General features: G+C 27.0%; 1 protein-coding gene across 2 annotated transcripts; it reads right to left on the reverse strand.

Moving 5' to 3' along the window:
* Nucleotides 1-974: 974 nt before the first annotated feature.
* Nucleotides 975-24,639, reverse strand: LOC105848409 (ankyrin repeat domain-containing protein 42). Of its 2 annotated transcripts, none has more exons than XM_065787599.1 (13): nucleotides 24,416-24,639; nucleotides 24,176-24,283; nucleotides 20,483-20,528; nucleotides 17,120-17,193; nucleotides 16,310-16,387; nucleotides 16,160-16,217; nucleotides 15,794-15,906; nucleotides 6,606-6,669; nucleotides 5,874-5,927; nucleotides 5,583-5,687; nucleotides 3,921-4,017; nucleotides 1,578-1,699; nucleotides 975-1,357 (listed from the first exon to the last, which is right to left on the reverse strand). In XM_065787599.1, exons 1-13 carry the CDS (start codon nucleotides 24,563-24,565, stop codon nucleotides 1,305-1,307), a joined length of 1,122 nt encoding a protein of 373 aa, XP_065643671.1. In that variant the 5' UTR covers nucleotides 24,566-24,639; the 3' UTR covers nucleotides 975-1,304. The 2 variants fall into 2 exon arrangements, with proteins under 2 accessions (XP_065643671.1, XP_065643672.1); XM_065787600.1 differs by having other exon boundaries at nucleotides 24,196-24,283; nucleotides 24,416-24,622.

Raw genomic sequence — 24,639 nt, forward strand, 5'->3', positions numbered from 1 at the left:
ATGGATAGACATAACAATAAAGGTTTCTTACCTGAAACTAAAGACATGCTTGTACTTGACAGGCGGCCAGAACTGGTTGACTTTATCACTGGTGATTAATGGCTAATTTGAGATTTTAGGTCATGACAAAAATTTTAGGTCAGTCCAAATAGATGATTTACCCAGCTAACTCCTGGAAAATCGTTTTTGATTGCTTGGAGTTCCAGTCGTACGTCAAAAACTTGGCTGTCGTTAATGATTGTAGCGAGAGGACTGTAAAGCTGATACACAGTGTGTATCAGCTTTACAGCTTCTGAGCGTAAGCTGCTCAAATTCAAAAACAACTGGACCGTGCTTTCCTCAAAGACCAAAGCTGCCTACCGCAAATAAGCTGGACAAATTCACCAGCTCAACTTTTGAAAGAGTTTCCTTTCATAGAAGATGTAAATGTATTCAGCTTCTGTAAAATGAATACTGAACCAGATAGCAGCACTGAATTGTTTCCTGATGTTAATGCTATAGAACAACTGTTCGGTGACAATGAAGCTGCTAATGACAGATAGTTAATAATTTTTTTGATGATTTTTGTTTAATACATTTTTACCATTGTTTGTTTATTATTTAAAAGAGATTGCTGGGGTGGGCTCCCCCATCCCCCCTTTTTTTTTTTGCGGTTAATCAAAATACACTGCTGATTATTTTGTTTTTATAAATTATTTAAGCATACATAAAAAAAAGAATCAGAGTTCAATTTTTCATCAGAAAACCCACCGCCAGAAAAACTTGGATTTCATTGATTGGCCGGTTGCAACAGGTAAAAAGTGTCAACAATGGTTACAGGGCTGGCACAAAACCTGATATTGAACCTACAATGATAATTATTTATGTCTTTTAAATAACATAAACATTCATTTGGTAAAATAGTATCCAGTTGTTTTTTTTGAAAATTTTATGAGGCCAACGCGAGGTAAAAAAAACAATAAAAAACAAACAAACAGTTTTTCATTTCTTTATTGAAGTCCGCAAAAAATTGCCTATTTGTTAGTGAAAATTATTCTGTAACCTAATTTTTGAATACCCCTTAGTGGATATATGCGAGGATATATTTATATATGTATAACTTCATACAAATAAAATTTGTATGAAGACAACGATTTTAATTTTAGTGAAAATGGAAGTTTTAATTTTATCCCTTTTAATAATTTAAAATTGTCTCGTGCGTATCCTACTTTTACAAAGCCTTTCGACATCCTATATGATTCTTTTTTCTTTAAATCCAAGCATTGAAAGTCTTATGAGACCTTTTTGTAAACCTTTTGAACATCTTATGTGTTTCCTTTTACTTTTGCAAAACCATTCAATGTCCTATTTGTTTCTTCTAAAAGAAAAGTTATAATTTTTTTATTAGGGGCGGGAAAGTTCATTCAGGAGAGATGTTATTTTAAAATGATGGGTTAAAACTTGTACTTTACCCAACAACTCGTCACTCAATTCTTACAATTTCCTTAGTAAAAATTACAAGGATTTCAACTAGGAAGTAAACAAAAACTTCACACACAATGCAGGTAATCAATAAAAAAGATGCATTAAAAACTTACGATTTTTAGTGGTTAATTTAAGTAGATTTCTGATATAAATTCTGTTTTCGTCCATCTGCGCTTCTAGTTTCTCTCTTCTTATGCGTTCAAACTCAAGATAATCGCTTAACCTCCGAATTACTCTAAACAAATACGTAATCCGTAAGGTTAAATTAACCAGTCGAATCACACACACATCCACACACACGTTTAGTACACAAGCACAGTAGTTGTGGTAAATGTAAGCAAAATGTTTCTCCATCTTCAAAAATTAAAAAAAAAAATCGAATGTTTTTTAATGGAAAAGCAATTTCAATTTTAATTTTTTTTAATTTTTTCTGAAAAATGATGCAGCTTAATTTCCTAAATCACAAAGTTATGTAAGAGTAGAATTAAAAATAATATTATTATCTGTAGTGTAGCTAAGTCTTTTAACAATAATAATGATATCCAGGAAAGACGTCAATATTCAAATAATTTTCAAAAAATATATATGTTCCGCCTGAACCGTCTCAATCAAATTAGTTGAATGCTGCCTAGTCAGGTCACATGAGTTCGCGTTCACCTCTTGTTTTAGTAAAACTAAATAGTTATAAATCGCCAGCCAGAACTGAATAATGCTATAAATCTTAAAGAGAATAAATTCAAGAGAATTTGTGACACTTGAAGAAATCTCATTTTTCCAGGAATGTGCAGTAAAACCAGAAATAAAACCAGTAACCAGTAAAACCAGAAATAAAATTGGCGGATAAAGCAGAAGGCAATAAAATAATTTGAGATGGTAAAAAGGGCTTCCGGGCAATCTATTATGAATTGTCCTTCGAAACCAAAAAAAAAAAAAAAAAATCCAAAACTGATTATAAAGCATCTTAGTGGGATCATAGACCAGATTCAACAGATTCTGTAAATGCTTTTTTTCTTTCTCTTCTTTTATTACTATTGCAGATATTACAGTTGTTTAAGGCATCTTCAAAAGTCCAGCAATCATTCTTTCAGACTTACCGTCTTTTAATTAAAGTTATACTTATGCAAGCGATGATGTAGCTATACTCAAAGATAATAATGATTGAACAAAAGATTTTATTATATATAGAGCATGTAAGACCTTTTTTTATTATTTTATTGGTTGATAACTACGAAATTACCAACGCAACACATAATTTAGTGTCTTGTCAGCATTTTCGTTTATGAATGACTATTTATAATAAGTGGCATTTGTTTAATTTACAAAAATGTTTCTATCACTTTCTTGTGTTTTGCCATCCATGCTGGCATCCTTGTCTTCTTCAAGTGTTTTTTTTTTTAACTACTGTTATTTTTTTAAATTACATTAGATTTGCATTTCAACAGAGATTTTAAATTTTAAATGATTTGTTATTATTTTTTTTTTACACAAATCAATTTTTATTTAGAACTATTAAAAAAGGGTGATAAACTTATAATTAAAATCATGAAGATGATCATCATCATCTCAATTATCATCAATTTAAATATACTCATATTAACCTTACAAATCATATCCTTAATAACCCCCTAAATCTGACAAACTTTTCATTTTTAACTGCCTCTGCCTTTTTCACCGAAAATACCAATCATTAGTTTATGCTCTATATGGACAAACCACTTCGACTTTCCCTGGAAGATGCAAGCAGATAAAATTGTTATTGCTCACAAATCTAAATACTAGCCAATGGACATGCGTTGTCCGGAGGACGTCCGTAAGACGTTTCCCGGATGAAACTTGCCCAGTGGGTAGCCAATACTTCATTGCCATACATCATAACACACTGGAAATGTTTTATACTAATTTTTGTCTACATAATGTTTTCTTCAAAATATGTTTTAAAAATAGAGCTGTATTGCAAGAGTTACTTTAAAAAATTTTTTCTTTTCTGAAGGCAATGAAACAAAAAGCACAAATTAGACATTTTGCTTTGAGCATTTTGATAAAAAAAAAATGTTTCGAAAAATATTAACAATAATTGTCTTTTATAAAACAAGTGTTGCAGTTGCAGGTACAATGTCGCTTATCTGTATTGCAACTTATTTTTTATCGATTTGAATAGATGTTAACATAAAATGATGTAACTTTTTAAAGATATTTTAATTAACCAAATTTTTTGATGCTCAAAAGTTAGTTTAGATTTAAATTTTTTTTTACCAAATTCTTTAATAATAACTAAATCACAAAACGTTTGAGTATACTATAAATTACAATGGCTAGCACAGAAGACCAGGGTGTCTGTCAATTATGGTACCCCACACTTCCTTACTTTTATAAAATGTTATCAATTTTCATTATTTAAATATATATTACAAATAAATCATAAATTTAAATCAAATTCAAGTTTATAATACCAATACCGATCTTTTTCTTCCAAAGTAGCAAGCAACATTTTCTTTGATAGATTTATATACGGAGCAGCTTCTTTTTTAACTTGAATATCAGAAGCACCAGATTCTTTAAATACAAAGAAATAGAAAAAAAAAGCAATTGGTTTTTCTAAATTTATAAAGGAAAATATATACAAACAATTTTATTGAAAATCTGAATCAAAACAATTTATGAATTTGAATTAATAATTTTCCCAACAATATCTTTCTCAGTACACAATATATGGGTATTATAGTTAGGCATTTAGATTAGTTGATTTATTAAGAGCAACAGTTGTGTGGAAAAAAAAATCAGACTCCATGTTAAATGAAGTTGCGAAATTTTAAATTTTGCTTATAAAGCTTTTTACAAAACACTTCAAAAAAAACTTTAAGAATATGTAATAATAATAATAATGTATTTAATATATAAATTTTATTCGTCTTATCACAAAAATCTTTTGTAAGGTTTTTGTAATTTTAGCTCTTTGAAAAAATGTTTTTAAAAATTTTAAATTATTGCAACAATTGTTTAACAAATGTTATTATGATAGTGAAATAATGGTAGTGAGAAAATGATAGCGCGATCATGATAGTGAGATAATGGGAGCGCATTTGCTTTGTAAATATTAGGTATTGACCTTCATCTGTGCTGCTTCCTTGCTTTACAAGGTAATTCAGAGTATAAAGTTTGAGGAAAGTCTTCACTAAAATCATAATTTTAATTAAATAGAAAAAAAGTTTCAAAATTTGAAATTTAAAAAAAAAAGTTTCACTTTTGAGTTTAACAAGAAATTAACAAGAAATACAAACAAAAAAATGTTTTTGTATTTATACTTTTCTAAAACTGAAAATTTAAAAACAATTTAATTAAATTTTTTTTTTTAATAAATTTTAAAAATACGTTGTAATAAATAATTTAAATTTGATTTTTTAAAACATTTAAGAATAAAAAAGTCAATGTTCATTCATTTATTCGATTTATCTCATATCTTTATATCATATAAATGTTTTATAAGTAACAAAACATCACTGAAAATATTTTTAGGAGTTGCTCAAGGCAAAATAACAAGGACAACAAAACGCAATCCTGTATAACTGGTCATTCAAACGCAAAGTTGCATCCTTTTAATGAAACGAATAGACTAAATCTTTTTAAGCAACTTTAAATTTAGTAATTTTTGGCTCTTCTTGAAACAGAACAATTATAACTTTTTGATAAAAAAATTCAATAATATTATCAGGCTTTTTGGAAAATATAAAATATATGTAAAAAGTGGAAACACCTGTTATAAGCATATAAAAGAAATATCTTACACTTATGAGTGGCTTTACACATAAAACACGCTCATTGGATTTATATTATCTTTAAGCATATAAAAGAAATATCTTACACTTATGAGTAGCTTTACACATAAAACACACTCATTGGATTTATATTATCTTTAAACTTGACGAAGTAATTTTTTAACAATAGGAGATTAATTAAAATCGGAATCCTGTTAGTTTCAATATAGCTGAATTTTTTTTAAAAAAGAACTTTTATAAAATGTACTTTTAAATAGTTAACCAAATGGAACAATAAAAAATCTGTGTATGGCACTAAAACGGGAAACATAAAATAAAATGGCAAAGATCAAAAGCATTAAAAACCTTTAGTTAGTTTTTCACAATTCTGTACTTTATCTTCAGTTTCACATTTCTTCTCTTCAATTAAAGATTCATCATTTGAAAAATTTAATTGGACATTTTCTTTATCTTAAAATAGTAAAATATAAAGTTAAATTATTTAGTTTTATTAGTTAGTTCATAAGTTTATTTAAATAATTAATTAGTTAATGAGTTATTTAATTAAAGTTAAAATATTTATCATTTCCAATGTTAGGATATGAAAGTTAGAACAAATAAAAAAAACAAGTCATTTAAAGAAATTTAGTATAATACCTACGTTTGAGTCAACTTTATTTCCAAACTGCTCAGAAACACTTTTGATGGTATCTTTGAAAGCAAAAAAACTTCATTTTAAGAGCAAACATGTCAGCCTTTATAATAATACAAATTACCAGCCTTTAAAAGCAATAGTTTTGATAAGAACAAAAAGTTTTAATCAATTTTGTAGGAAGTAAAAGGCATTGCAAACCTACAGCTTTTGTTCTTAAGAGCAAGGAATATACAAAAGGTTATATACTGCATGTTGAGTTTGAGCTAATAATATATATAACTTAATGTGCCTTAAGCAGGGTTGATAAAAAATGTATTTTTTTTTGTTTAAATTCCATTTTTTTTAATAAAGCTATATTAAGTTAAAATTTCATGGATATGTTTTATAGTCTGATGATGAAATCATTCAAAATATTACTAAGGAATACTTTTAAAATATTCAACAGAAAGATTTAATTCAAAAAATTCTTCTACTCCAGTCAAGATTAATATATTAGTTCTCTATTTCAATATATCCATCATTTTAATACATATAAAATAATACAGTAAAATGGATAATCTAATACAATGTTTAAAAGCATACATTTTCAATACAATACAATAATGCATAAAAAGAAATATAATATAATATAATATAAAAGAAATGCAAAAAAAATAATTTATGTTTTAGTAAAAAATATATAGTATATTTAATAGATTTGTTATTTATAAGTTTACTTGCTGTAATAAACTTACCCATTATTAATTCAACACAGCTATCATTTAAGTTTTGAACTGCAACCATTTTTGGTGTTTGACCCTATAATTAACAAAAACATATTTTAAAGTATTTAATTTGATGATAAATAAAAGTAAATAACGTGTTAAAATAAAATTTTTACTAATTACTCTAACTCGTGTATTTTTATTAGAACAATGTGAATCTCAACCTGCAGAAATGTAGGCCAGCACAGTCCTTGTACATACAAACATAAATATGCATGTATATATATATATATGCGTGTGTATTGTGGTCAGCGTCATCTGGTAATAACAAAACGTTTTATTATTACCTGATGAGGCTGACCACAATAGGTCAGCGAAATATCGTTAATATATTATTATATCAAAATATATTTAAAAATAGTTATACACTGCCTTTTTATTGAAATTAACTTACATATTATAAACATATCGTATAACAAGAATATGACTTTTAAAGATATATATATATATATAAATATATATATATATAAATATAAATATATATATATATATATATATATATATATATATATATATATATATATATATATATATATATATATATATATATATATATAAATTAGTAAAAAACACTTATCTAACTTTTATCTTCGACTTGGAGTTTCACCATTGCTGGATCATCAGGAAGAGGATGTTGCATTTGACTCTTCCTGATGATCCAGCAATGGTGAAACTCCAAGTCGAAGATAAAAGTTAGATAAGTGTTTTTTACTAATTAATTATTGCTCTGTTCTTTAAGAACATTGAGCACTCTATTTGTAAAATACACTAACATAATTTACATATATATATATATATATATATATATATATATATATATATATATATATATATATATATATATATATATATATATATATATATATATATATATATATATATATATACATTTGCAAAGACTCCAATAGTCACATGCATAGCTTGGACATATACTTACATATCAATTCATCTATTTGTTGTAAAATCAGGTTTTAATTATCTAACTAATTTTATGTGCCTAAGGACCTAATCTAAGGACATAAAACCTAGTCTAAGGACCTTGTTACTAATTTACTTCTCTTTATGTTCTTTATCATCTCTTTTTTCTTGAGACTGCACTCTTTTTAATATTTCTTTTCATCCATTAGCTACTATTGCTTTGGTAACTTTAACATTCATCACACTGAATGGCTTCATTTTACTGAATGATCCAGCGCTAGCACCATTGAAATTCTGGTTCTAAAGCTTATGTTTGTACTTCCTAACATCTAGCTCAGATAGTTAACTTTGTGATTTGTTTTGTAGATAACCCTAATACACCCACTCCTTGATTTATCTTGTCTATTCTCTGACCCTAGCTTTTGCCAGATCATACAGATCAAGCTATGCTCTGAACCACTGACAACTTTTATCTTATGCTTCTTTTACATCAGATTCACTTCATAATTGCACTACAAATTAAGGCAAAATGGGATTCTTTTTGTTATTTTCTTTCTGATGGTCCTTGGGGTGACATATTTTGTCTCTGCAAAAAATTGTGCCTCTTTTACAATACTCTGGATTCAGGCAGGCATGAAAGATTTTATTCTTCTTGTTGGCTATAAGTCAAACCTATATTGCATGGTGTTTACCTTCTTGTGCAGCTGATATTGCTAATCTTAATCAAATTTCTCATCTTTTTCATGAAAACAAATTTCTAGATAACAAACACCTTTTTTATTAATGCAAACAATCAATGCAAAAAAGTATTGTCCAAAACCAAGGTCCTATTCTCAGCTTACTAAATTTTGTACCTAATCTAAGAGACTAGGTTTGAGAAACTTGTGAAAATCTTTTCCTCTATTAATATTTATCAAATTAACTTTTGCTCTATTAATTTCTTCATCTCATCTTCATCACCACACTCTTTTTGTCATCACAAAGAAATAGATTAATTCATTTTTAGTTAATTCATTAGTTTAGATTAATTCATTTAAATCACTACTGCCTCCGATGCTAAAGTAATTTCCCACTTTAACTCTTAACATTTTTGTCACAGCATGTCATAGTCTGTTTGTCACAGCATGTCATAGTCTGTTTGTCACAGCATGTCATAGTCTAACAAAAGTGTTACTTATAACTCTCTTTGTTTCTCTCTCTAAACTAATTAACATGTGTTTAACTGAACCTTATTCTAAAGTTTGTTGGAATATAATAACTGTAGTTCCAATTTTTAATAAATCTGGTGATTACTCTGACCTGTCTAACAATTGCCCATTTTTTTTAACTATTGCGCAGTCTTTCATCTTACTATTATAAGCAAAATTTTTAATTAACTTTCAATATCTTAAGTCTAACAACGTACTCTCTGACAATCAATACAAATTTTGATCACCTTGTTTTGCTGCTGACTTACTGTTATAACAGAAAGAATCTATTATGGTGTATTGTTAAAGGTGTGTTGTTATAAAAGAAATTTCATTGAGGTGTATTGTTAAAGGTGTATTGTTATAACAGAAAAGTTCATTGTGGCATATTGTTAAAGGTGTATTGTTATAACAGAAAAATTCATTATGGTGTATTGTTATAACAGAAAATTTCATTGTGGTGTATTGTTAAAGGTGTCTTGTTATAACGGAAAAGTTGATTGTGGCATATTGTTAAAGGTGTATTGTTATAACAGAAAAGTTGATTGTGGCATATTGTTAAAGGTGTATTGTTATAACAGAAAAGTTGATTATGGCATATTGTTAAAGGTGTATTGTTATAACAGAAAAGTTCATTGTGGTGTATTGTTAAAGGTGTATTGTTATAACAGAAAAGTTCATTATGGCATATTGTTAAAGGTGTATTGTTTTAACAGAAAGGTTCTATTGTGGTGTATTGTTAAAGGTGTAATGTTATAACAGAAAGGTTCTATTGTGGTGTATTGTTATACGGAAAGGTTCCATTGTGCATTAGATAGAAGTGAAGTGGTGATGCAAAGGGTCTTGATATTTCATGATTCATCATGATAACCATAACCATACTTTTTGTAACCAGGTTACAAAAAGCATTATCCCATTTTTTCTTTTGCTTGCAACTTTCTATTTTCATCTACCTTTTATATTTCAATGAGGCGTTACAAACAGCTTTATCATTTCAATGTTGATTTCTACTTGATGAGCCTTCAATTTGTTAGAAATCTTAAAATTCTTGATAATTTGATGAGACAAATGACTTTTCTTTCATGTTTTCGCTAAGCGTATTATTGCTATGCTAAAGCCCGCCTCAACTCATCACCTAACATAAAAATTAGTTGCTTTCAAAAAATAGGATTTAAACTCAAATTTCAAATACTTTTCCAATATTTTATTAAACCCATAAGGCTTTTAGCAGTTGAAAACCAATTTTCAAAGAGAAATGGAATCATCTTTAGGCATCTGTCTGATAAGTCACTAAGATTTTCTTCAACAAATTAGCAATGTTACTAAAAAAGTATATCATAGTGAAAGTTAATTCATCATTAGTTGCCTTTAAAACTATATTATAACTATTGCATTATCTTGCCTATCTTTAAGGAAAAAAAAGTAACCAGTTCATACTTGGGCTATCCGTACTCAGATTTATGCTATTTATTGTTGCCAAATATGTTGATCATACTTTCAAGCAAATTTTTTGTGTGGTACGGTGGCCCAAGAACTGGCTCTAAGTATCTGGGTTCAACACAATTTGCTGATCCAAAATGAAATATTTTAATCAATTTTGACGACTTTAAAAAGAATCATTCAGACTTCCATTAAACAAAAGAGTATAAAAAAAAAGATTTTTTTTTAAATGTCTACATAATGCCCAGAATTAAAATTAATAACATAACCAAGTATTGCTCTACCCACCTCATAAGACTTATAAGCTGTACTTTAAGAGAACATTTTTTTATATAGTGGACCATTATAGAAGTTCAATGAGAAATTGTTTCGTACTGATTGCAAAACAGAACATATTTCTGAACAAGTTTTATCAGACTGATCTACTAAATGAACTATTTGTTTTTGGATGAAGACTGTGCAGGCCTAAAGTAGCAAGATACTGGCTTCGACTTCTAAATGTTTTTTTTGCCCCTCCATGTGACTTGTCACAGTTCTCTAACTTACATTTGATAAGTTAAATGGAACACGGCTTGTTTTGCATTTTACTGATTTTTTTATCTGTGCCATTTGGCTTTTTAAAATAAGTTACCAGTTGAAATTTTAAAAATATTTGTTTATTCTAAAAAAAGAGAATAGAAACAAAGTATGGTTCAAAGAAACTTTAAAAATTACATGTTATTTTGTGTGTAGAAATAACATGTTTTACATGTTATTTCTACACACAAAAGTGGAATCATACTTAAACCAATATAAAATGTTTTGCATAAATTTTTTAGCATTATCTGTAAATAAATGACCAGAAAAAAAGTTAGCTTTTTTAAATAATGATCAAATATTATTCAAACAATCTTTTGAACTATATGATTATTTAATTAGTAACCTAAAAAAGGAATATTGTTTACCATAAAATATTTAAAAACATTAAAATACAATAGTACAAAATTAAAATATCCCTGACTTTTCCACATTTTTAACCAAATCAATATTTTACTCCTAATTTGCTTTAATCAAACCTTCCCAGGAAAAGCATGTGGTTTTTCGTTTTGAATTTTATTTTTTGTTATATTTTAATGTATTGTATATTATCGCATTTGTATTTTATTTTAGACAACTTGATCATGACTGTTTGCAAGTTTTATTATATTAGGTGTTACGTGAAAAACTAAGTTTTAAAAACAAAGAAAGTAAAACAAAGTAGGAAATTAAAATAAGTTTAAATTAAATTAAAAAAATATTAATAGTTTAAATAATTTTTGTACTGTTTTTATTTTTTGTTTCTTTAACAAAAATTAGCAAAAATAGAAAAAATCATATGTTTTTGGGGTCAGGGAATCCATTTCCGACATCAAAATTAGGTTTTGACTGTTGCGCAACTCCAACCTTTAGTATTTAGTATTTTGAATTTCACAGAATAATCTTTCAGAGATAAAAAGTTATGACCATATAAAATTTACAGCCCCCTCACTTTGGGGAGGGTTTAAAATTTATTTAGTCATAATTTTCAATGTCTAAAATATTATTCCATGATATTTAAAACATGCCAACGAACTCAAATTTAGTATAATATAATTAAGAAATTTGTTCATTAACTCATTGCCAACACATAGTTGGGGCAAGCGGAATAACATTTATTTGAGTTTGCGCAACGCCTAAAAGTGTTAAATCTGTAACAACAAATAAATCCAATTTGCACTATTGGAACTTGTTATATTATTATTGTTATATATATATATATATATATATATATATATATATATATATATATATATATATATATATATATATATATATATATATATATATATATATATATGTTATAAATATTATTATATTGTTATATTGTTAACTATTGTTTTTAAGGGGGAAAAAAAAGTATAAGTTTAACTTCTTTGGGAAGAAGCAATCCCAATTTTTCTGCTTTGCAGTAAGCTGATCACTGGATCACTTTGCCATCCAGCATGGCCATTTTATGGTTGATTTTCAATAAAAACATTTTTAACAAGAATGAGCTGAAGCTCCTGTCCTTTGATATAATTTAGGTCTTGAACAAGAACATCTTTGTTTTCTTTAACATATCTAAAACGTATTGGTCTACATTACAAAGTTGATGAAGGCTTTTCATTAACCCATAAAATTTCAGATGTAGCAACTACAGACAGTTGAAGTGGTACCAAGCAAGTCAGGAATAGACTTTCCTTAACAGAAGAATCTTCACGAGTACAATCTTCAGTTTTCTGTTTGTAAGCAGATTGTCCTGTACTGCCATAAAATCCAACTTTGCTGATTAGCAAAAGTTTGGTATTTGGAGGACAAGTATTAAAAATTTCCATTATCCTCTTTGTCATATGGTTTAATATATCTTGAAGTCCTACCTCAGCTGAGTAGTCCTCTACTTGTATTCCAGAGGCAGGGATGCAGTAGTCCTTTGCCTCTCGTACTGAATTATATAAGGGATACATCTTACTGTATCCTCTTTCCTCGGCTCCATTACACAATATTCGATAATCATTCTTGGATAATTTGCATTGTAATAACAAAGCAAGTGCTTCATTATTACTATAGCAACCACCCTGCTGCACTACTCCATCATCTTTACTACTGAGTATTTCCTGCAATACCTATGCATCTTTTAACCTTCCATCCATCTTGAGATGCATCATGGCAGCAGATAACAGCATATCTGTGGACTTTTGACTGCATAGATCTTCCGATTTTCTTTTTTTTGTCTAGTATGATCCAAAAGAAAATTCTACTGTAGGTCTCCCTCATTATGAAAAATTAATTAATAATAAGGCATTAAAAAAATTTATCTAATTATATTATCTAATTATCAGTTATAATTCCTTGGGTAGATGTTGCCTTGAGGTGGGATATGCACTTATTTTTATACATACCATACTAATCATGGCACTATACTCTATACTTTTATACTCTAGACTTTAAAAGAATTTAAACATTTATTATACAGTCTTGCTCAAAAGGAGTGGGTTGGTAGTCTTTGAAATCTAAAACATAACACATTTGAGGATGAATAATTTCATACGACTTCCAATCCAATTATGTTGAAAAAAACTGTAAACATTAAAATATTGACATAATAAATATAACACTCAAATATCGGCGTTGACAATATTACATTTGCATAGAAGGCATATAACACTAAATGATTATTACATACATATATTATTATTTAATTACCAGGATTAACAGGTGATCTGAAGGTTGAATAATCTCTACAGGATTGACATCGCTATCTAACCAGTTCTGGTACTTAGCCTTAAACTGTATCCTAGATCTGTTTTTCTCCCTCCCTTTCCTTCTAAGATCAGTCATAAAATCTCATCCGATATATTCAAACCCTTCATAATGGTTGGTAGCGGGTGTTTATTATTTATTTAATTACTAAAAACAATGACTTGAATAAAAAATTTAAAGCAAACTACATATCGATTTCCCAGAACCATAGGGAAATAACTAGAAATACCATAAAGTTGAGAAATGGCCGGTCAAAGTTTTGCTATAAGTTTCGTTATCGCATAATAATATGCACATACAATATTTCCGAATTTTTTTTTTACAGTTATGTTTACTATATTCCAGTTCATATATTACAGTTATATTCATTTCCATACAACAGTATTTCAAAATATTGCCTCTTGGAACTGAAACATGTACAATATTTTTTAAATCCTTTTGGAAATATTTTGATTTACTACTAAAGTTATAGGGGAAGGAGAGTTGTTTATGTGTGGAAATGAAAGTTACGAGTGTTTTTAATGTATTGCCATCATAAATTCATTTTTTGAAATTTCGGACTTGTTTCCCTATGGTTCTGGGGGATCGATTTATACTTTTTTAAAGTAATTTTTTTGTTAAATTTTTAAAATTTGGTCAAGTCAACATTTGACAACATGCAGCAACCGCGGCAGCAAGTGGGGACAGAAAATCTTTTTATAAAGTGTTAGTTAAAGTAATAAAGTATGCATTTAAATTAATTTCATCCTAATGTATTATAACGTGTGATAAATCCATTACCATAAAGTTTTTTTTACATGAAAAATAGTAAAAATTATGTCCTAATAATGTAAAAAAAACTGTTAAAAAAATAAATAACTCTGTTTTTTTAAATAATTATAAAATTATAGGTAAATATGTGTAATTGTTTTCTAATTCCATAAGGATAGATTTCTAAATGTCACAAATGTATTGCCAGTATTTATATGTTTTTCACACATATTTTAACAACTTTTTGACTTTGAAGCATCCTAAACAGGTTACAAAATTGATCAAGTGCGATATAAATTAAACATTTATTGCCATTAACATATGCATATTAATTGTAAATGATTAAAAAAGTCAATATACAACTTTTCGTTTTGACCTTTTTGCTAAACTATGGCCCACTGTGGAGTGGTTGTTATTTTCAGCAAAAAAAAAAAAAAAAAAAGTCAACATTAAAAAGAATAATTTTCCTATATTTTATTTGTTGTTTTTTCTGAAAGGAAAGCAAATATATAAATTGCTATCTGTTGTAAAATATATTTTAACCAAATTTTTGTATATTGTAAAATATACAAAAACCAATGATATATTATATAAACTAGATGTCTAACTTGCAGGATTTTATTGGATGAAAAATGAAGCGCTTTTTTTTGTTTATAAATATAGTCCTTCATTTGTAAAAAGGACAAAAAGCTGAAGCCAATATGTGGAAAAGTTAAAAATGTAAGTTAAGAGCATCAAAAGTTCTTAATAAATTAAATATAATTCAAAAACACATTTTAACAATTATAAAATACTTATAAAAGTTTAGTAAAAAGAATTCATAAAAATGCTTCCAAAGCGTCTGTCGTTTCACTTTTCTATTCAAAACTTTAATCCCTTTCTAATCAGAAATAAATTTAGGAAATTATTATTTTACAAGTCTAATTTCCTTTTTATTTTAAAAGTTCTATTTTATTTTAAAAGTTATTTTAACAGTTCAAATTTCCTCTCAAAACTTTTACATAAATAGTATTTATATTTAAAATATATTTACTTCATTTTTAGGAAAAAAAAGTTAAATAACATTTGTTTAAAAATTTAATCTGACATTTGTAAAAAGGGCAAAAGTAGCTTCACTTTTTGGATTGAAGTTACACATCTAGTATAAATAATGTATCTTTGTAAAAAACTTGCAAACGGCTGTGACCAAGTTGTCTAGAATAAAATACTCATGCATAGACAAACAAAACGAAAAACTGCATGTGCTTCCTGGGAAAGCTTGCTGACCGTATCTAAACTTCCCTGACTTTCTCTAAAATCCCTGATTTGGTGGCAACTCTAATAGTCCTGTGTTGTTTCTAATGTAATTAAAGGGGTTACTTCTATTTATTATTTCTAAAGTTTTTAAGATTATCTCTCATTATATACTATCTACCTCTCTCTCTCCCTTTCTCTCTCTCTCTCTAAAATAAAAAGTGTATATAACTAAAAAAAAAAGTGTATAACTAAAAAAAAAAGTGTATACAACTAAGGACAAAAAAAAAAGTTAACAGCATTTAAAAGTTTCTAAAATGAATCGAAGAATACCTTGTCATTTGGATTCTGAAGAAGCGTTAACAATGTCAGTATACCAATTGATTTAGCACAATTACAGAGCACTTTTAAACAATCAACTTGTCCTTCAATGCAACACAAGTGAACTTAAAAAATAAAAGTGATTATAAAAATTTAATTGTTTATCAAAATAACTATACTATTAGACCTTTAAGAAAACTAAAAACATAAACTAATAAAATCTGAAAGGAGAGAAAAGTCATAGAGGAAAAACAAAAACAACATAAAAAAAACACATCAAGTATGACTTAAAACATTTTGTAATAAAAATATGTTTTAATTTTAGTTTGAATGGATGTAAAATAAAATCTGCTAAAACTCTTGATATAAATTTCTTACTTAAACTATTTCCATCATTATCGATAGCTTCAATATCACAGTCATGTTTTATAAGTATCTTAACAACATAAATGAAACGAAATATGAAAATTATGATTAGAATTTCATAAAGAGTAAATTTAATAGACAAAAAAAAAAAATAAACCGTACATTTAAACAATCTAGAGTTCCATGGTAAACTGAAGTATGTGCTGCTGTCCAACCCAAATAATCTTGATGCTCTGTATCCTTTAGGTAAAAAATGTTGACGATACATACTTTTAATACAAAATATTTAAAATTTTACATTATAAAATTAAAATAAGTTTGCTTAGAAAGTTAAACACAATTTTGTAAATTTACTATTTCATTTATATTTAAAATTTTTTTGAAAAAGTTCAAATGTAAATTTGCTAAAAATTTTTAGACTGAGCTTCGATATTTGTCCATTAATAATATATATCACTAGGGTAATATTGCCATAGTTCATATCCATAGAGCTCTGCTTGTTAATAGTGAATCAATAATGTTTTCCTTACTCTGATCGAACTTTAACTGAACTTTTTTGTATCATAAATTTATATATAGTGCACATTTTGTATATAATAATTCTCTCTATATAAGTTGGTATATACATATGTATAGTTGTACATTTTGCTTAATCATTAGGGAAGTTCATTATGCATTGAGAATAACTTATAAAACAAGTTTTTAACCCTCCGGTAATTTTAGTTTAATTAGTTTGAAGGTCTCTAGTAATTTTTATTATATAATAAACACTGAGCTCATTTATTTTTTTATTGTTTTATTTCTTTTTTTTTAAAAAAAACAAAAATAACATTAAAGACATAAAAATTTAAATCAAAGTTTGAAAGGATATACCCCCTATCACGATATTAAAATTTATTAGGCTCTCAATATTTAAGAATTACATTTCAAAATCACTTATGATACCAACTACAATATAAATTGCTTTCTTACCTGACCTTGTTTTAAATATATTTCTAGTATGGTTGAATGACCATGGGAACAAGCTAAATGACCAACTGTTTTATCTACCCAACAAATTAAAAGAAATAAATTTGACTTCAAATGAAAAAGTGCAAGGCTATAAAACAAACATAAACATACCAAACAAAATTTATAATAAATTTATAATAATATAGAATTTATAAATTTCACAAATTATTATATGCACAGTAAAAAAACATGCTAAAAAAGCAAACAATTATACTTTGTATACTTTACACAAGATTGCCTAATGCATCAAGCATTAGGCAATCTTGTTCAAAAAAATCTTTCTTAGGAAAGATTTTTATGAAGGACATATGAAAGTTATATTTAAGTACAGATCTAAAATAATACTCTAAAATAAATTGTTGTGTGTGAAATAGTAATGGTTCATAAAGGTTAACCCATTTTATCAACAGAACAGCACATTAAAAAACGCAATAAACATACTGTACTGTGGATAAAATTTCATTAATTTTTATACACTGTTTTCAATTGCCTATCATTATAAGAGTATAATTTACCTAACAGCTTGTTATATTCTATGACGTAAAATGCCTTGAACAAATTAACTAATATAGAAGCAATTTCTTTACCATTATCAACAAATTGAGTCAAGTAGAATCTCAGGTTTAATTGAATGTTATTTACAGAAACCAAACTATAATAGTAAGTTAATTCTCAAGATTTGAAAAAATTAGGAAAATATATCACTCTATTATTTTTGTCACTAAATATATAAAATAGATATTGAGTGAGAAGGAATAAATATCTATATTTAGATCATTGGTTGGATTTAATTTTTGGATTTTTGGAGCTAACAGTTTTTAATGTATTTGATATTTGTTAAAATTAAAAGATATAATAAATATAATAAATAAAATATAATTAATTAAATAAATATAATTATGAAAACAAAAATTAATTAAAGGAATTGCAATAACAAAAGCGTTAAATAATAAAAAAAAAATAATAAAAAAAAATTTCAAATAGTAAAAGAAACGTTAAAAAATAAATATTATTAGGTTGCTGCAAAAATAATCTCGTTTTTCATATTTTATATTTTTGGATGAATTTTTGAATAAATTTATTATTGGCAGATGTCATGCTATATGTTATTTAGAAGCGCGTTTTTCGCTTGATCTAGTTATCGTATTGGTTTTGTTTTATAATAATTTAGTCATTTTTTACAGGACGTCAAATCTATCATGGACAAGAGACAAATTCGCACGATTTTTCTGTTCCAGTTCAAGATGGGCCGAAAAGCTGCCGAGACATCTCGCGATATCAACACTGCAATCAAAAAAATCGTTGTTTTGAGGTATCGTCTGCTCTTCTTCTGCGCAACAAAAACGATCCGTTTCTCGACCGAATCGTGACGTGTGATGAGAAATGGATCCTCTACGACAACCGACGACGTTCCGCGCAGTGGTTGGACCGCGATGAGGCCCCACAGCACTTCCCGAAGCCGAATCTCCACCAAAAGAAGGTTATGGTGACTGTTTGGTGGTCTGCAGCCGGTCTCATCCATCACAGCTTCCTGAATCTTGGCGAGATGATTACGGCAGAGAAGTACTGCCAGCAAATCGACGAAATGCATCAAAAGCTCCGATGTATGTGCCTGAGATTGGTCAATATGAAGGGACCAATTCTCCTCCATAAAGTTTATTCTATGCTGAGTTATGTTTGTTCAAAGTTAACGGTTGAAAAACGAGATTATTTTTGCAGCAACCTAATATTATAATGAATAATAATATTGTTAATAAATAATAATAACTGTCTATATATTTCAGATTTAATAATCATTTTTAAAACATTGTTTTTAAAAAAAAGTTTCTTCTGCTGAATTTACAAACTCTATCTGCCTTAACAGTTTTTTTTTCTTATAAAGTTAAAAATGTTCTAGTCTAGTAAGCGAGTTCTAGTTAAGTAAGTAAGTTCTGTCATAAATCTCAATGTAGACATTTATGATCAAAATTTTCTGATGTCATTAAGCACACACTTGAGTTTATTGACAATTAGAATGAAAAGTATAAAGTTTCCCCAAAAAGGTTTCTTCCAAGTCTTTAAAAAAAATAATTTAAAGACGTCTTGTAATTTAGAGTAAGCGAGCATTAAAAAACAAGTCATCAAAATATGGTTTTTTAAAAAATAAGAGATTTTAAACATAAAAATTGTATTCAAGCATGACTTAGTATGACCAATTAATTTGTGATTTATATTTGTAAGTTATCTCACAGGGTTAACATACATTTGCCATTGTGTCTTGTTTTATCAATTTCATAATAATAAAAATAATTTAAACGTTAAACTAATAAAATCTTTGGATTAGAAATAGAAGATATAAAGAAAAAATTTAAACTAAATATTTCCAAATACTCATTACAAACTAAAGGTGAATTTTTTTAATCAAATGCCTACACTGCACAACAAAAGGCACCCCCTCCACCCACAATTGTGGGGGCATGCAACTGTAGACAATTCCAATTGTGCAGAAAAATGTAAATAATAATTTTATTTTAATATTATATGATAGCGCGTGGACCATATTGGAATAAAGACCATTAGCAAAATTTATTTTTGACTCACATTTTTATTTGATGGGTAGTGGTGGAATCAGAAACTCACTTTGTTGGCAAAAAATTTGTTTAAATATTTAAACATTTTTAAGACATAAAACATCCATTGTTGGTAGAGAAGATTTTGTTTTTCAGCAAACTAATGCATTTAGGGAGCTAATATAGTAAAGGATTAATCTACAGTGAAATTAAAATTGTGAAATAACCTACTAGATCTCTAGAACTAATTGTTAATGATAATGCTTGGGAACATCAGTCAAATAAAGTGTTTGAAGGCAGTAAACATTATAATTCACGAGCTAACTTTAAGCTTTCCATTACATCTTTCTGCAAGATGCAAATGACATCTTATACAGAAGAAAGTTGCATGATTCTATGCCTTAAAATGATTGAAGTGATTCAAAAAAAATAATAGAAGTATCTGCTATTATTTTTTTGAAATTAGGACTATTTTATATAAAAAAAAATTTTATATAATTTTTCCCAAAAATATCTTATTTTAACGCACTGAAAATTTTTTTGAAATAACAATTTAAATATGTTTAAATTTCAATACGTTTAATATCAGCTTTGTTAAATGTTGTTTAATGTTGATAACTCTTGATTTTAATTTCCTATAAAAATTAGTTTTGTATAGTAGAGTTTTATAAAATTTTGACGGGTGCCTTGACATTTTGTCACCCAGTGTGCTAAAGATTTATTTTAATAAAAAATAATATCAATAAATTAAAAGACATAATACATAAATTATTACTTCGAGAGTCTTTCATACTAATATCAGCTCCATTGTTTAACAACTTCTGAAAAAAAAAAAAAATATGTATGTATATATATATATATATATATATATATATGAATATATATATATATGTATATATATATATATATATATATATATATACATATATACTTATATATATATATATACATATATACATACATATATATATATATATATATATATATATATATATATATATATATATATATATATATACATATATATATATATATATATATATATATATATATATATATATATATATATATATATATATACATATATATAAATATATATATATATTTATATATATATATATATATACATATATATATATATACATATATATAAATATATATATATATTTATATATATATATATATATACATATATAGATATATACATATATATAAATATATATATATATATATATATATATATATATATATAGATATATATATGTATATATATATATATATATATTTATATATATATATATATATATAAATTAGTAAAACATTTAACTAACTATTAATAATAAATAAGGGAATAAGGGATATTTGCTTTTTCACGGTTCGACTGTACATTACAGCCTGGTACAGATCTCCTGAAGCAACCTCCACTCCTAGAAACCTCTGCAGCTCTTGAAAGATTTGGATGCCTACAAGACCCAGCATCCTGAGATCTCGAAAATTGCTATGAAGAAGTTACAAGGGCATCTCTGGTACCTATCAGAGGAACTTGTTGCTTTAGGTTTTTTTGATAATGAGGTTTGCCCTGAGATGAAGGTCAAGATGGTCCAAGCATTGAACAATGTTTCAAATCAGATACCTATGAAACGGACTACTGTGGACTGCTCAGTTATCCAAGAAAAGAAACTGGAGGACTTTGTCACGTTTAATACACAAAGATTTTTCAGCATCACAGGACTTGGAATGAGAACATGATGATGAGTTCAAGACAGTAAAGTCCACTGTTCGAAGCATGGAGGTTGTCAACAACATTGCAGAATGTGGCGTAGCACTAATGGACGAATATAATAGAATACATACAAATAACAAAGAGCAAAAGCAGTTCCTGTTGTTGGTAGTTCAAAAATATAGACAGAAATATCCTGACAGAAAAAAGACAACTCTCATGAGCGGTTAATCTTAGTACAGTAACTATTGTCTTAAACAAACCTACAATCAAAGTAAAAAAGCATGTTTATTGCTGTCTTTTAATAAGTAGAAATGCAATGACAGAAAATAGATGTTTTTAATGCATGTAATAATTGAATAAATGTGTACCAAGAAAATGAGTCATTTTCACCAGTCTCCATCAGTTTTATGATTTTTTTCTATGTTAATGACTAAGAGCGCATAGTAAAATATGCCTTCAATTTTAATGACTGGTAGCGCCCAGTAAAAATGTATTTTTCTCCTTGAAATTTTTACACATTTATTTTCTCACCAAAATAAACCATTTCAGTAGGTGTCCCACTGAAAAACAAAAACAAAAAAATTTTAACCCCAAATAAGAAACACCCTAATATATATATACATATATATATATATATATATATATATATATATATATATATATATATATATATATATATATATATATATTTACATAAGCTATTTGTTTATTCATTAAAAAATGGCTTATTAAATACAAAGTTTGATATTATACTCATTACAAGCATATGCTAGTAACGTTAATGTTACTAGAATATATACATAACGGGCGCCATTTAATGTGCAGCAAAATTTTTATTTAGACAAGCGCTTTCTTTGGGTTTTTACACTAGCTATTTATTTATTTATTAACAACTTATTTTATAAAAAATTTAACAAACAAAAAATTTTTTACTGCTTTTATAAAACTTTTTATGTTTTCTTATTCTAATAGAAGGAATTTGCATTTTTCATCTTAGTTACAATGATAATGCTTTTATTTTAAAAAAATTTTGCAATCATGTTGTCATCAATGTTATAGTTATATTACACAGAACTTTACACCAAGGATTTTAAGAAAAAAAAATCTCTGAACTGCATATCTGTGTTTGAAAATAAAAAAATTCTTTATTTCACTATTTCTTTTTTAACTCTGTATTATCAAAATTTATAATACTAAAATTCTGCTAATAAAAACGAAACAATTGTTGCAGTATAAAATAACTTATATGATAAAGTCGACAAGTTGTTAGCCATTTGAATAGTTAATATATAATCTCTGCGCTACAAAAATAATTGTGACTGTTAGGCAAAAAAATAAAATGGTATTTGTAAGCAAAAAAAGTCAATCTAAAACTCAAACTTTATTTTCCTTGTCATACTTCAATGAGTAAATTGATTCTGTAAACCATTTTAGGGGAATGTGGATGGATTTTTATTGGATGGATAACTCTCTTAATTGGCTTTTTATTAGTGATTATTATGTACTGAGAATTTGTGATTTGAAATCACAGATTTTTAGATTGGCATTTTTAAGCTGGCAATTTAAAAAAGGTTTAGGTAAACACTTGCTAAATAGTTTAGATAGTATTAAAGAAGGTTTCAAGGAAAAAGACAGGAATGTTGTCCAGATCACAGGCAAAAGAAGGGTTTCAGTGAGAAAAAAACGGAAACCAGAGTGTATAGATGGCTAACAATGGATTAACCTATTTCTCTGAAATGACAAACAAAAGTATGGTCATCAAAATCAAGAAATGAATTAGAAGTAAAGACAATTTGATTAGAAATAACATTGAAAAAGGTGTAGTCTTAAGAAGTACAAGAACAATAAAGAACAAAAAAAAAGTTAAAACATACTAAACAAAAGCACATAAAAGAAAATCAGTGGATTTAAAAGTAATTGGATTCAAACTTTATTTCACAATAAATAGGTCGATAGATATGTATGTATATGTCCAGGCCAAGCATTCTTACTATTGGAGTCTTTGCAAATCAAATGATAATCAAATGATGCCATCAACATTGATCTCTAAAAATAAAACAGCTGAATTTAAACAAATTTTTACAAAGAGTAAAGAGTTTGATAAAAAGAGTTTTAGAGATAACACCCTCAAAAGTGCAGAAAGAGTTGCATAGCTACTACCAGGGAGGCACAATGCTAAGGAGGCTTAAGCAAAAATCCATGTGTAGATTCATAAAAATCCACTGTTCAGGGGTGCAAGACTGACAAATATTGGTTAAAAAAATTTTCTGCCCCATTTCCACAAGTCTTTGTACATGAAAGCATAATGCATTTTACATGACAGTAACCAGATGTGAAAATCTGCCTTAAATGAATGAATGAAAATCTGCCTTGAATGAGTATTATTACCAAGACACTAACTCTAATCTGTACTCAACTAAAAGCCCCAAGGTATTTGTAGTCAAAGTTCTGCAAGCATTTCCTAAAAAAAGAAGCTCTACAAGGCAGCAGAAGATGTGCAGATTATAATTAATTACATGTTAACAGTAAGAGTAATTATGATGATTCTGAACTGACCTGAAATTATGTTGTAATAAATATTTTAATAATCAAGTAATTGGTAAGGGCAATGGAACCCATCTTTTTTTTGTTTATCAGCATTATCAGCATTGGCCGCAAATTTGCACTTGATATAAAACTAATACCACTAAAATAAATACCACTAAAATAAACACTTATTCAAACCTCTTTAAACATAAAATTTACCTTAAAAAACTCCACTCTACCTTTAATTGCAGCAATATGAATAGGTGTCCAACCTTTATCAGATTTTAAATTAACATTTACTTTATTTTGCAATAACCATTCCAAACACTAAATGAAAATTAATTTTTTTTTTTAGTAAAAAGAATAAAAAGAAACAGAAAAATTTGCCTAATAAACAAATAAATAAATAAAATAAATAAATCGAAAAAAACTTTTTAAAAAAAGTATTAAATAACTAACGTTTATTGAGTTATGCAAAACAGCCCAGTGAAGAAGAGTAAACCTGTTTTTTCCATCTTGCATATCCAATAAAACTGGTTTAATATCTGTGTTGTTTTTAAAAACTGCAATATCATCTTTTATTACAGCACTAACTAATACTTTAAACATATGTGCCAAATCTTTTTTGAAAACAAATCTTAAAACTAAATAATTAAAGTCTTACCTAAAGTTTTTAAAAGGTT

The sequence above is a fragment of the Hydra vulgaris genome, chromosome 01 (assembly GCF_038396675.1).
Source record: "Hydra vulgaris chromosome 01, alternate assembly HydraT2T_AEP".
Lineage (NCBI taxonomy): Eukaryota > Metazoa > Cnidaria > Hydrozoa > Anthoathecata > Hydridae > Hydra > Hydra vulgaris.

Bases quoted from the DNA above. Each gene is read 5' to 3' on its own strand.
- LOC105848409 (XM_065787599.1), bottom strand. From the start codon at position 24,565: ATGTTTAAAGTATTAGTTAGTGCTGTAATAAAAGATGATATTGCAGTT. The intron at 16,218-16,309 runs GTACGGTTTATT...TATGTTGTTAAG, and splicing joins GAACTCTAGATTGTTTAAAT to ATACTTATAAAACATGACTG. The intron at 1,358-1,577 runs GTAAGTTTTTAA...CTTTTCTTTTAG, and splicing joins TAAATTAACCACTAAAAATC to AAGAAACAAATAGGACATTG.